The sequence below is a fragment of the Zonotrichia leucophrys genome, chromosome 27 (assembly GCF_028769735.1).
Source record: "Zonotrichia leucophrys gambelii isolate GWCS_2022_RI chromosome 27, RI_Zleu_2.0, whole genome shotgun sequence".
Taxonomy (NCBI): Eukaryota; Metazoa; Chordata; class Aves; order Passeriformes; family Passerellidae; genus Zonotrichia; species Zonotrichia leucophrys.
The window spans coordinates 3,467,914-3,481,080 of NC_088196.1; the positions used below are offsets into that span (position 1 = coordinate 3,467,914).

A 13,167-nucleotide genomic window follows, 5' to 3' on the forward strand; every position below is an offset into this window, starting at 1 on the left:
CCAGCCGGGCACACGCCGCGATGCCACGACCATCACTGGTGGGTACAGCTGAGGGTGCCAGCGGGAACTGGGGTGAGGGGGATGAGGAGCTGGGTCTCCTTTGGGCAGTTTCTCCATCCTGTCACTGTTCTGTGTTGGAGATGAACCATTGTCCTGGCATCCTTCACCCCACACTGCGTGCCAGGCCCGCTGTGCCCAGCGCGGAGTGTGGCCAGGAGATGGCAGCAGGACCCTGCCCGCGGGCAGCGGGGAATGAGGGGAGCAGCACAGAGCTGGGGAAGGGTCCCTGAGTGCCACCCTGCGGGGGACCCCCCAATCCCTGCACCAGTGGCTCTGGGGACAGAACCAGCCCCAAATCTGCAGGGCACAGAGTGGGCTGAGGGGTGCAGGATGTTCCCCCCTGCACAGCCCCCTCCCCACATACGCCCCCCACCCTGGGCTGATGGTGACAGTGAGGGGGTGACAGTCCCCTCTTTCGGGGCTCCACAGAATCCCAGCTACCAATGGAGGCAAAACGCGAAACAAAAAGGCCACAGCAGCAGCACGGGCCTGAGTGGCACTGGGTGGCACTGGGTTACTTTATTTGATGTTACACTCCCCAAGTCCCAGGCAATGAGCTAGGGGCAAACAACAGCTTATACAGGGGGGCAGGTCTCAAGGGAGGATACAATGCTCAGCTAATCAGGAGAACTGGGGGTGGAACACAAAGGCAAGAGATACAAGGGAGGAAAACTGCTTGGGACAGGAGGGGTTAACAACTGGACGTGGGAGGAAGGGGTTTGAAACTTGGCAGAAAGGTAGCTAAGCAGCAAAGAGATAAACCAATACTAAAAGCAGCGGGGGAAAAGCCCAAATAAACTACCAAACAACAAACCAAACAATAACCAAACCAAACCAAAACCACACTGACGCCGTGTCCCTCTGTCCCCCTGTCCCCAGAGCTGTGCAGCGAGGCTGTCCCCGAGGTGGAGATCGTCAGCCTGCTGGGCGAGCAGCTGCCCCGCTACACGCTGCGGGCTGACACCGTGTTCGGCTACGAGCACGGCGACTGGCTGCGAGCCCCCAGCGCCCCCCCGCAGCCCGTAGCCCCCCTGACCCCCCAGCAGATCGAGGAGACCCTGCAGTATTTCCGTGAGTGCAGCGGGGCCGGGGAGGGGCGGTGGGCACGGAGGGACAGCGCTGATCACTGCTAATGGGATTGACGGGCTGGATTTCCTCACCCAGAACATCCCGGGCTAATTCTGGGAGCAGCTGCTGCTGAGCCAAGCCGGAAGCTGGGAGAGAGAGCCCCCCAGCATTTCTTGGGACCCCCTGCACGTCCCTGCTCCCCTGTGCTGGGCTGGAACACTGGTGGGCCTGGCAAGGGGTGCCAGGGGATGCCAGGGCTGCTGCTCCTCCAGCATGCCAGCCTGGAGCAGGGGGCTGCCAGCAGAACCCCCAGAGCTGTGGAGACCCCAGGGGGAGATCCCTGCTGCCAGCAGAGCTGTGGGGATCCCAGCAGAGCCCCCAGAGCTGTGGGGACCCCAGGGAGAGATCCCTGCTCCCAGCAGAGCCCCCAGAGCTGTGGGGACACCAGGGGGAGATCCCTGCAGCCAGCAGATCCCCAGAGCTGTGGGGATGTCATGGGGACATTCCTGCAGCCCCCAGGGCCAGGCAGGGGCAGTGCCCATGGCCCTGTGACGTGTTCCATCCCTGGGCAAGGTCGGGGTTCAGCGGGGGGCACAGACGGATTATCTCCGCTTTGTTTGTGCCTCTGGGCTGTGTGTGGCGGGGACAGGATTAGAGCAGGGGGCTGGGGGATGGATGTGGGGCAGTGGGAGACAGATGGGGGCAAAGCCGCCACCCACCGGCTCACTCCAGGCTGGGCATCATCCTCACCGTGCCTTGGCTGTGCTTGCAGCCTTCCCCTGGTGGCTGCTCCCTCTCTGTTCAGCAGGCGACCATCAGCACAGCCTCCTGTAGTGGCAGTACGAGGGATTGAGCCCCAAAATCTGTCTCTGTGCCATGGGGTAGGGAGCATGCAGCACACCAGCACCCCAGCCCTGCTCCATGGGGCCAGTGGCTCTCAGTGCCACACTCCTGCAGGTCACAGCCACTCCAGTGCTGCTGGCATGTGCTGGAGGGGGCCCATGGCGTCAAACCTTTAAGCTGCCATCAGAAATAGCCCCCTGTAATCTGCTTGTGCAGGCACGGGGAACCTGCCCAGAGCAGCAAATCCTGGGGCAGGGGATTAGGAAGAAGCAGCTCCTGTCCATGCTGTCCATGCTGAGACGTGTGCTTGAGTCCTTGGGGTCCCTGGAGTGTGAGTGCCCACACTTGGTGGTGCTGGCTGTGTCATCCCAGGCCTTACCAAGGGAAAATCCAGCTCCAGGAGGAGGGAGAGGCTGGGACTGAGGGGATCTGCTCCATCCTCACTCCAGAGGGTTTATGGCAGGATCCCAATGGGTAGGAGTCAAGCAACAAAGGTGTGCAATGTTGAGGGGCAGCTCCAGCTGCATCCCTTCACGGATTGTTTGGGTGCTGACAAGGGTGGGCACTGGGGCAGGTGACGAGGACAGAGTACATTGGCATTACCAGCACCACACCCACGGCCTGTGCTACGTGCCTGCCAGCTCCTCCATAATTCAGCACACCATGATTTATTCACCTTTCCTGCTTTTGTGCTGCCTCTGCACCAGTGTGGTTGTGGGGATGAGAGGGTGCCAGCCAGGGAGTGTGGGGCATCCTGGCTCATGCCAGGCCATGCTTGGAGCCAGGGGTGGTGAATGGGGAGGCTGGAGTGGGGTGGAAAAGGCCTCATTCCTGATCAGGGACCTGGCAGGTCCCAGCACTGCAATGGGCACTGCAGGTGCAGGGTTTGTGACGTGGGTGATGATGGCGGGTGGCAGAGCAGGGCTGGCCAGAAAAACGTACCCTGACTCTCATGGGGACCCCATGGCTTTGTGTGAAGGGCCCCAGATCTCCCCCTGTCCTTCTCAAGGAGCAGAAGCTGCTGTCTGTGGGTGACCCACAGCATCAACACTGCAGAGCTGCTGCTCAGGGACTCCCAGGGTTCCAAGAGGTGGCACACCTCCACCAGCCCCCAGGATTGTCCTGGTGGGCTCCCCAACAAGGAGCCCAGTCCTGGGGTGCCTGATGGGGATCGTGTCCCTGGGGAAAACGGGGGAAATGCGCACCCCGACCCCCGCATCGCCCCCGCTCTGCTCCCGCCTGGCTCCGCCCCCGTCCCGGCCCCGGCCCCGGCCCCGCCGCCGGGGGATGCGCCGGGCAGGTGCGCGGGGAGCGGGCGATCCTATAAATAGGGGTGGGAGCGGCCGCAGCGGCTCCGCTCGGCGCGGCGGGGCTGGGCACGGCTGGGTGGGCACGGCTGGGTGGGCACGGCGCGATGGAGATCTGGAGCAGCCCCGCCGCCTACGATGAGTTGAACGGGAACGCGGAGCGCGGCGCGGACCCCATCGCCCGGGAGCTGGAGGAAGGTGAGGGCGGCGCGGGTGGTCCCGCCCCGGGGATGGGGGTGAGGATGAGGATGGGGGTGAGGATGAGGATGCGGCTGCGGCAGGGCTGGGCTCTCCCCGCGGGGTTGGTCTGGAGCGGCGGGGCCGGGGTGTCCCCGGGGCCGGGGCTGGTCCGGAGGGGTCAGGGCCGGGGTTTTCCCTCGGGAGGTGCCCTGCGCTCCCCACCTGTGCCTTCCCTCAATCCCCGGCTCCCTTGCCGCCCTCCGGCCCGGGGTTGCCGCCTCCCGGTCCCTTGGGGACCCCCAGGGTCACCCCGACCCCAAGGAGAGCTGTCCCCACGGACAGTGGTGGCGACAGGGGCCCTGCCAGGTGTGCCAGGTGTGCCCGTGGGGAAGGGCGCCCCTCCTGCCGTGGGAACGGGGTGCTCCCCCCCCAATCGGGCCCTGGGTGGATGTTTACATCTTCGCCAGCGCCGCAGCCCCCGTCTGCCAGGGCCAGCCGCTCGCTCCAAGCGTAACGATGCTCATGCTCTAATTACTTCCAATTAATGGCTCAGGGGCCTGACGAGGTGCAGTTGGGGACCCCCGCGGAGAGCGGCTCCTGTCGGGGTGCAGAGAGGGGGGTGAGGCTGGGGAGGGGGCTGGCCCTGCGCCCCATGACCGTGTTTGGGGTCCGTGTTTGGGATCCGTGCCCTCTGGGGCGTGGGGCAGTGAGGGCAGGACGGGACCGGGGTGGCGAGTGGGGGCATTGCCATGACAACACCCTCGCCATTACACAACCCCAGCTGGGGACGCCTAATGGGATTTGTGTGGCTGAGCTTCCCCGTTAACCCACTTCGTCTGCGCCACTGGGGGGTGCCTCTGACTGGGGGCTCTGAGCGCAGCCGGGGGAAACTGAGGCACGCACCCTCGGGGCAATGAGCATGGAAAGGGCACCGGGCAGGGTGTGGGGCACAGGCAGCTCCGGGGCTGTAGCAGGCTCTGGGGTGCGGGCAGGGCTCGGGGCTCTGCTCGGGCTCCCTCCGGCTCCAGCGCCGCCCCCCGGGTGCGTGCCCGGCGCTGCCTGGCAGGATCCGCAGCGGGGGCACCGAGACTCGGTGCTGGCACCTCCTCTCCCCGCCAGACCCGGGGAGCGGCGGGGGACGCAGAGCTGTGCCGGGGGCCCGTTGGGAGCCCCCGATCCCTCCCCGCCTCCGGGGCCGTGCAGCTGCGGGGGCATCGGGTGGGTGCGGGCGGCAGCGTCCCCTCCCCCAGAGAGAAACCAAACTAGGGCAGGGGGGATCTGGGGGAGGGGGCTGGGGACAGATTGGAGGGGACGCCGCCTGCGAGCCCGGCTCGGCACGGTGCCACCCACGGCTATTTATGCTGGAGCTCCAGCCTGCTTTCTGCTGGAGATGTCACCTCTGATCCTGTCTCTGCTGCTGCCCTTCCTTGTTCCCCCTTCTGTCCGTGAGTCCTGCAGTGGGGCTGGCACTGTGCCTGTGCTGTGGGGTCAGCAAGGGTGCCAAGCGTTTTTCTTGCCCCCGCAAGGTGTGGGCAGGGTTGGGGGCTAGGTGTGAGGCCCCCCATTTACCCCGATGCTGTCCCAGCTGTGGGGATCCCTGCCTGGCACTGTGTGAGGTGCCACCCAGCTGACAAAACGTCCTTTTTGGAGACCAGCTTGGGGGGACAGTGCTGAGCCCCTGGGTCAGTGCTCCCACAGTGTGGGAGTTCACCTTTTGCCCTCTCCCCCCAGTCCTGTGTGCTGAGCGGGTGGCCAGGATCACAAAGACCTACCACGATATCGACGCTGTCACCAACCTGCTGGATGAGGTACGCTGGAGATGCCACCTGTGTGAGGGCTGGTGGCACCCTGGGGACACAGGGCTGGGTGAGGAGTGGGGAAGGGGTGAGTCCCAGCTGAGGCAGACCTGCCCCTGCAGAAAGAGCGGGATCTGGAGCTGGCAGCACGCATTGGGCAGTCCCTGCTGAAGCAGAACCGGAGCCTGACTGAGCGCAATGAGCTCCTGGAGGAGCAGCTGGAATTGGCCAAAGAGGAGGTAACAGCTCCTGGGCACAGGTCTGGGCTTTGGCCCCCTGTGTGCCCCCCTGGGGGCTGCTGTGGTCCCTTTGGTCGGGTCCTGAAGCGCTTTTGTCTCTCCAGATTGCGCAGCTGCGCCACGAGGTGTCCATGCGGGATGACCTCCTGCACTTCTACACCACCAGCACGGAGGAGAGCGAGCCCGCCACCACCACCTCCACACCGTGAGTGGGACCCCCTGTCCTGCCGCTCCCCTGGGGCACAGTTGCTCCTGTGGGCTGGCCAGGAGCCATCACATCCCTGGGCTGGCACTGGCCACATCCCTGCCCTCCCTTGGTGGCCGTGGGTCCAACACCACAGAGCTCGGTCACTGTGGGTGCCTGGGGGAGCGGGCACGGGTCAGAGTGGGCATTCCCACCCTGCCTGCCCTGCTCAGGCCATCCCTGCTGTCCCCAGGCTGCGCAGGCACGAGTCCTCGCTGTCCTTGCAGCAGTACTTCCAGTACGACACCCTGCAGCAGAAGCTCAGGAGCCTGGAGGAGGAGAACCAGAAGCTGCGCATGGAGGTGGGCACAGCCAGCTGCAGGATGCCCTCAGTGCCCAAATGCCCTGTTCTCCCTGGGGGGACCCGAGCTGCCCCCTCAGTGTGTCCTGCCTGTCCCACTCAGCTCTCCAACCCTGTCCCCCAGGCCACCAACATCGCCACCGAGACCTGTCAGTACGAGCAGCAGGAGCAGCAGCTGATGATCGACTGCGTGGAGCAGTTTTGTAAGCAGGGCTCGGGGCTCTGCCCGGGTGGGTGGGCTGGGGCCAGGGGCGGTGCCCAGCGGTGACAGAGCCCCCTCCCGCAGCCGAGGCGAGCCAGCAGGTCGTTCACCTGTCGGAGGAGCTGGCGCACCGGGCGGAGGACGCGGCGCGGCAGCAGGAGGAGATCAGCCAGCTGCTGGCGCAGGTGGCGGAGCTGCAGCAGAAATGTCGCACGGTGAGGGGGTGAGGGTCCCCTGCCCGGGACGGGGGGTGCGAGCACAGCGCCCTGACCCGGCCTCTCCTGCCCTCAGTACGGCTCCGAGGTGGAGGAGCTCCAGCAGCACCTGACGGCGGCCAAGGAGGTGCAGCAGCAGCTGCGGATGGAGGTGAGCCCGGGGGGAGCCCTGGGTGCCCCCCTGGCCGGGGGTCGTGCCCCGGGGCCGTGCTCCAGCCGTGCCGGTGTCCCCGCAGCTGCGGGATCTGCAGGACAAGTACGCGGAGTGCGGCGGGATGCTGCAGGAGGCGCGGGAGGAGGTGAAGAGCCTGCGGAGCCGCAGCGTCCCCAACAGCACCGTGAGCCGCTACAGCGCTGCCAGCCTGCTGCCCGTGGTGAGCGGGGACGGGGGAGGCACGGGAGGGGTCCCTGCTGTGCCCCCGGTACCGACACTGCCCCCCCAGTGCTGACACTGTCCCCCCATACTGACACTGCTGCCCACTCCCCAGTACACGCGGCACAACTGATGCCCCCCATACTGACACTGTGCACCCCCATACTGACACTGCCCCCCTCGCACTGTCACCAATACTGTGCCCCCCCATTACTGCCCCACACTGCACTGCCCCCATACACACTGGCACCCACTGAACTGCCCCCACCATGTGCACTGACACTGCCCCCAAGGTAAATTTACACTGTGCACCCCCGCATGACCGACACTGTCCTCCCAGTACTGACACTGCCCCCCCATACTGACACTGCCCCCCCCATACTGACACCGCCTATCCCGTCCCCAGGACTCGCTGGCGGCTGAGATCAAGGGCATGATGAGGAAGAGGACGGACAGCTCCTCCTCGGACTACAAGTGAGTATTGTCATTGATGGTTTGTGCTGTGCCGTGGGACGGGTCCGGCTCACTCCGAGCTCCCTCCTGCCCGCAGGAGCTACCAGCGCGTCTTTGAGACGGTGAAGGCCGTGAACCAGGCAGCCAAAGCCAAGTCCTGCTCCGAGTCTCCCCACCACGTCCCGGGCTCCAAGCAGGTGTCCACTGCCCACTCTGGGGGGGCCAGCACCCCCCAAACCAACGGCTCCGGCTCGGAGGATGCTCAGTGAGTGCTGGGCTGGGGGAGAACGGAGCTGGGTTGGGGATGAACGGGGCCAGGTGGGACAGCGGCTGCTCCTGCGCAGGAGCTGCCATGCTGGAAGCAGCCTGGGGCAGGGAGGGCAGGGTCTGGGGGGGTCCCTGAGGTGCAGCCCTAAGCTGTGCCCCCATCAGAGCCGATGGCGCCGGCGAGGAGCCCCGGGCAGCCCCGGGCCGGCAGGACTTGGAGGCGGCGGTGCAGCGGCTCTCGGAGCGCTCCTTCTTCGAGGCCGAGCGGGAGCGCAAGCTCTGGAGGCTGAGGGATGGGGAGAGCTCCAGCGGCTTCCTCACCCCCGAGGGCAGCGTCGTCTCCAGCGGGACAAGCTACTCCGGGGGCTCGGAGCTCACGGCTGGCTCCGGCTTCTCCCTGGGCTCCCTCACCTGCTTCCCCGACAAGCTGCAGATCGTGAAGCCGCTGGAAGGTGAGGGGCAGAGGGGGTGAGGAGCTGACGGTGCTCTGAGGGTCCAACAGCCCCTCCTGAGCTCCCCCTGGCTGTTTTCCCATCCCCAGGCTCTGTGACGCTCCACCACTGGCAGCAGCTGGCACAGCCCAACCTGGGCGGGATCCTGGTGCCCCGGCCCGGGGTGCTCACCAAAGACTTCAGGCAGCTGGACACCGACCTGGAGGAGGTCTACAGCCTCAATGACCTGGAGGAGGACGATGTGGACGCCAGCTCCTTCCAGCTGCTCCCTACCTCAGCGCCCGCCAAAGCCAAGGAGCGCCCCAGGGGTGAGCGGGGGGCGAGGGGCCGGAGGGGCCGCAGCCCCCGGGGTGTCCCTGCCCTCCTGTCCCGGCTGGCCCTCGCCTCCCCCGGTGCTTTCCCCCCTTGCAGCAGCCTGTCCGTGGCACCCCGCGCTCCCCAGGGGGATGCTCCGCCTGCAGCTGTGCCAGGGCTCTTCTCGGGCCGCGGGATGAGCGGGATGAGCCACGGCCACCGCCCCGGCGAGCCCCTGCTGCCCCCCGGCTGCCTGCGAGGGGCCGCTCTGGCATCTCCTGCCCCATCCTGTGCCGGCTGCCCCCTCTGAGCAGGCCCCGGGCGCAGTTGGTGCTGAATCCCCGTGCAAGGAGCTCCCAGCCCGGCTTTGGCTGCCCCGCCTGCCCTCCGTGCCCTCTCCTGTGTCCTGACCCCTTGTCTCCTGTCCCTTCCAGTGTTCCTCTCTGTTAACAACCTCCCCCAGACCCCGTCTACCTTCACCATCACCACCTGCCACATCCTCCACCCCACCTCTGCGATCACCACCAGGTAAGGTGCGGGGCCCCCGCTGCCTGCCCCGGCCTTCCTCCTCCTCCTCCTCCTCCCCCGTGCCTGGCTCCCTGCAGCCCCTGATGCTCTGAGAGGTGCCAGCACCAGAAATCTCCCCAAATGTGGCTTCTGGGGTGTCTGTGTGTCTATGGATGGATGGATGGACGGACAGACAGCCTTCCTCGGCTGGGCTCGCCCAGGGGAGCAGTGAGTGCTCCTGGCACTCTGGGGAACAGACACAGGTTTTTGGTTTTTTTCCTCCCTCCACACTTGGGCAGCAGCCAGGAAATTTTCGCAGCCACTGCTGGGCTGTCCCCTCATTAATGAGCACCGGTGATTAGCCCTAATGAGCCCCCCTAAGGCTCGCTGGGGGTTGGTTTGAGCTGGAGTTCGCTGTTAGACAAACCCTGGTTGGTGTCTGGACATTGCTGCTGGAGCTGTGCCCGTGTCCCAGCGTGTCCCGGCTGCTGAGGAGCAGCCCCAGCACCCTCTGGGGGCTTTGGGGTCTCCTACAGCCCAGGGCTCTTTAGGGGAAGGACAGGGGGTCCTGCCAGGCCCCCCCAGCTGATCCCCCCTTTTACTCTCTCTTCCCTCCAGTCTGTATCATGCCGTCGTGCCTTCTTGTGGGCCCTTTGAGGGGCTGAGCCTCTGCAGCCCCTCCCCAGAACCGGCTCCCCCCACGCTGGCGCTGGGCCCTGGACCCCCCAGCGCCCCCAGGGGACTCGTGAGGCTCCTGCTGGGCCGAGATTCCCACCTGGCACCAGGCACTGGATCGTGGAGGGCCCCCTCTCTGCACTGCCAGGAGCCCCAGCACTGTGAGCCCCCCGTGCCCAGGGGCCAGCAGGGACCCCCAGGCAGGAGCAGCACCTTCAGCTGGAACCTGGTGGAGAAGCTGCAGCGCCTGGGGCTGGACAAGGTGGTGGCCAGAGGGCAGAGAGCTCCTGTGCCCTCTGGGGCACCCAGAGGTGCCACTGCTGCAGAGCCCCCAGGCTCAGGGTGAGGCACATCCTCTTCCTCACCCATCCATGGGGAAATGGAGATGGGACAAGCTTCAGCCTCAGCTCCTGGTGCTGCCCCAGCTCCATCAGCGCTCCTGGCACCAGCATGGGGGGCTCTGGCCTGGCTGCAAGGACAGAACTGGCACTGCTCCCCATGGATGGGGGTACAGGGGGTGCTGGCTGACCCTGTCCCTGCTGGGGCAGTGTGGACCCTGCACAGGAGCCAATTTCTGGCAATAAAAACTGTTCCTGCTTCTGCTGAGCCTGTCTGCGGAGCGAGAGGCAGCTCGGCCCGTCTGGGGCTGTCCAGATGCTGCAGGGATGGAGAACACCCAGTCTGGGCTCAGGTTTGTCCTGGGGCAACCCATTGGGGCCAGGGGGACCCCCCTGCACCCTGGGCTGGGCCCTGGCCAGCACCTGGGCTGGACTGGCTTCAAAGGGAATGCTGGTTTAGCTCTTCCCTGCTCACTGAGTAGCGATAGTAGCAGCACCCACAGCTTGGGATGTTCCTGGGGGTGCTTCTGCTGCTCCCCTAATTGTGTCCTTCCCTCCAAGCTGTGCCCAAACCCCTGGCAAATAAATGTGAATTCACAGAGCAGCTGCTGTGTGTGCTCTCTGCCCCTTGCATCCCTCTGGGGCTGGGGGCAAATCCCCTCTGGGCCTGGGGGTAAATCCCCTCTGCATTCTGGGGGCAAATTCCTTCTGTCCTTTGGGGCTGGGGGAAAATCTCTTCTGCCCTCTACAACTGGGGGCAAATATCTTCTGCCCTCTGGGGCTGGGGGTAAATCCCCTCTGGGGCTTAGAGGAAATCCCCTCTGCCCTCTGGAACTGGGGGCAAATCCCTTCTGCCCTTTGGGGCTGGGGGGCAAATCCCCCTGCCCACCTTCCCAAGCTCTCCCCAGCACATGCAGGAGTGCAGAAGCCGTGGTGCCAGAGTTTTATTGAGGGAAAGGACAAGCCCTGAGTGTGGCACTGCCCTGCCCAGCCAGCCCAGCCTAGCAGCTACACAGCACCATCCTCATCCTCAGCGCTGCGGCGGCCAAAGTCCATCCAGTCGGGGTAGAAGTGGTCGTGCAGAGCCTCCAGCCCCTCGTCCTCATGCACAAAGGCCTTGTGCTTGTTCAGCTCTGCCAGGGCAAAGGCAGCAGTTAGAGCTGGAAATTTGGAAATTGCTGCTATTTTCCCCCCTCCTTCCATGGGGACCAGGCTGTGCCCACCCACCCACAGCTCGCAGTACCTGTGAGGACGTGGGGCAGGAACTGGGACAGGAGGTGCTGCTGCTCCTGGGACAGCTGCTGGGGCCATTCCCGGCGGGCCAGGCTCGGGGGGGGCTCCTGGGGGTCCCCCAAGGCAGCTGGGGGCCGGCACAGGCTGGGGGCCACGGCGAGGGCCAGGATGAGGCACAGGCACAGGGACACCTTCATGGCTGTGGGGACACAACAGGGGGGAAATGGGGCAGCTGCAGCCCTTGGACTGGGACAGGCTCAGCCCCAGCCCATGGACAGTTCACAGTCCCTCCCTTTGTGTCCCCAAGTCCCCTCCATCCCTTGCAGCTTCTCCCCAAGCCTTTTCCATCCCACTCTCCTGGCTGGTTCCCAATTCCCCCAGAATCAGAGTGAAGGCAGAGGGGTCCATAAGGATCAATCCCACCTGTGGCTCCTTGCAAGGATGAGGGAAGCAAAAGCCCATGGCTAATAGGATCATCCAGCTCCTCCTTGAACCCAAAGAGCTGGGGAGCTTCTCCTGCCCAGGGCACGGCCAGGCCCCAGATCCCCTCTGTTCCCCTCAGTGGGACTCTGAGTTGCTTTGTCCCTCCCGTCTGCTCCTTAGGTTTTCTCCATCTTTCCCTCTCCCCAAGTCAGCTACAGCCAGTGCCAGAGCCCTGTGAGACTCTGAGACTCACCTGTGGGTTCTGAGGCTCAGCAGGGTGTCCTGGGGGTGTCCTGGGAGTCTCAGTGGGTGTCCCAGTGGGATTCTCTCTCCAGGATCACCCCAGCTCAGCCCTGCTTTTAAAGGCACGGCTGGGGCTGCCACACCCCAGGGCGGCTCCAATCACATCCATCCACCCCCAGGGGGCCCTCGGACATCTGTGTGTGCTCACAGACACACAGACAGACACACAGGCAGACCCACAGAGCCACACAGACAGATATGTATATACACATACATAAAATGAATATTATATTAATTATATTATATTATATCATATCATATCATATCATATCACATTACATGTATAAATATGCATATATGTATGTAGGGAACCACAGATATATGTATATATATGAATGCTTACATAAATACACATATGTATGCATATATTTTTATGTACATGTCTACATACATGTGTATATACAAGTATTCACAATTGTATATCCATACACACATGCTGGACTCCTAACATAAATGATTCTGGGATTATGTGTATATATATACACATATATATATATATATATATATATATATACACATATATATATATATATATATACAAACACATATATATATGTAAATATATTACATATAATATATATATATATAATATATAATATATAATATATAATATATATAATATATATGAATATATATGAAAATACATGAATATTTGTACACATATATCTAAATCTGTACACATTTATACATACATACATATCTGTTTATAAATAGCAATATATATGCAAATATCTGTATAAACACACATGCACATGTATGTATGTGTATACAGAAGTATGTGTGTGTACACGTGTATTCTCACACGTGTGTCTGTGTGTCTGTACACACACACACGGATGTACCCACACCCTCACACCCAGGTGTGTGCACAGGTTTTTAATGTGTTGTGCCAGGGCTGCCAAGGGCTCTGTGCCCCCGGGCTTGGGGCTGTGTGTGTGAGGCCCCTCAGCAGGACACAGACCCCAGAGCAGCCCATTCTGCAGCTCTGGATCCCTCCCTGCACCCCGAGAAGCTTTGGGGTGCTGTGGCAGCAGAGGGCCCCACTGACGATCCTGTTTGTCCCCACCCACCCCCATCGGATATTGGCGGTTCCTGCTGCCTCTGTTGATCCCCCATCAGTGTATTTGCAGAGCTCATTTGTCTCCCTCCTTCAATAAACCCTGTGAGTGACATCCTGGGCTGGGGCACGTCACTGTCCCCTGTCCCCAAGGAGCTGTGTCAGCTCCTCAAACACCCCAAAAACAAATGGGCTTTGGATGGAGGGAGGCAGCAGCACCCAGCACCCCTCAGCCATCGATTGCTCGCTCCAACCAGCACCTTGCACAAGGAACAAACAAATTGTTTTCCAATTTCTGCCTTTTAATGGCTCAATCTGGACCCAATGAGCCGTCAGG

General features: G+C 62.8%; 2 protein-coding genes across 3 annotated transcripts; one reads left to right on the top strand and one right to left on the bottom strand.

The window, feature by feature from the left end:
- The first annotated feature begins 3,283 nt into the window (after positions 1 to 3,283).
- HAP1 (huntingtin associated protein 1) lies at positions 3,284 to 10,418 on the top strand. Its single transcript, XM_064733838.1, has 15 exons — positions 3,284 to 3,476; positions 5,190 to 5,266; positions 5,377 to 5,493; positions 5,598 to 5,698; positions 5,931 to 6,039; positions 6,163 to 6,241; positions 6,325 to 6,455; positions 6,532 to 6,606; positions 6,692 to 6,829; positions 7,235 to 7,302; positions 7,379 to 7,546; positions 7,714 to 8,000; positions 8,090 to 8,308; positions 8,729 to 8,822; positions 9,420 to 10,418. Exons 1-15 carry the CDS (start codon positions 3,386 to 3,388, stop codon positions 9,820 to 9,822), a joined length of 2,157 nt encoding a protein of 718 aa, XP_064589908.1. The 5' UTR covers positions 3,284 to 3,385; the 3' UTR covers positions 9,823 to 10,418.
- Positions 10,419 to 10,604: 186 nt separating this feature from the next.
- LOC135458667 (gastrin/cholecystokinin-like peptide) lies at positions 10,605 to 11,917 on the bottom strand. Of its 2 annotated transcripts, XM_064733932.1 has the most exons (3): positions 11,724 to 11,917; positions 11,058 to 11,246; positions 10,607 to 10,947 (listed from the first exon to the last, which is right to left on the bottom strand). In XM_064733932.1, exons 2-3 carry the CDS (start codon positions 11,242 to 11,244, stop codon positions 10,823 to 10,825), a joined length of 312 nt encoding a protein of 103 aa, XP_064590002.1. In that variant the 5' UTR covers positions 11,245 to 11,246; positions 11,724 to 11,917; the 3' UTR covers positions 10,607 to 10,822. The 2 variants fall into 2 exon arrangements, with proteins under 2 accessions (XP_064590003.1, XP_064590002.1); XM_064733933.1 differs by lacking the exon at positions 11,724 to 11,917 and having other exon boundaries at positions 10,605 to 10,947; positions 11,058 to 11,252.
- Positions 11,918 to 13,167: the final 1,250 nt, after the last annotated feature.

Excerpts from the sequence above, each read along its gene's own strand:
- LOC135458667 (XM_064733933.1), bottom strand. The coding sequence starts at position 11,244 with ATGAAGGTGTCCCTGTGCCTGTGCCTCATCCTGGCCCTCGCCGTGGCC. Across the intron at positions 10,948-11,057 it reads CCTGCCCCACGTCCTCACAG|AGCTGAACAAGCACAAGGCC; the intron begins GTACTGCGAGCT and ends TTGCCCTGGCAG.
- HAP1 (XM_064733838.1), top strand. The coding sequence starts at position 3,386 with ATGGAGATCTGGAGCAGCCCCGCCGCCTACGATGAGTTGAACGGGAAC. Across the intron at positions 5,494-5,597 it reads TGGAATTGGCCAAAGAGGAG|ATTGCGCAGCTGCGCCACGA; the intron begins GTAACAGCTCCT and ends TTGTCTCTCCAG. Across the intron at positions 8,823-9,419 it reads ACCTCTGCGATCACCACCAG|TCTGTATCATGCCGTCGTGC; the intron begins GTAAGGTGCGGG and ends TCTTCCCTCCAG.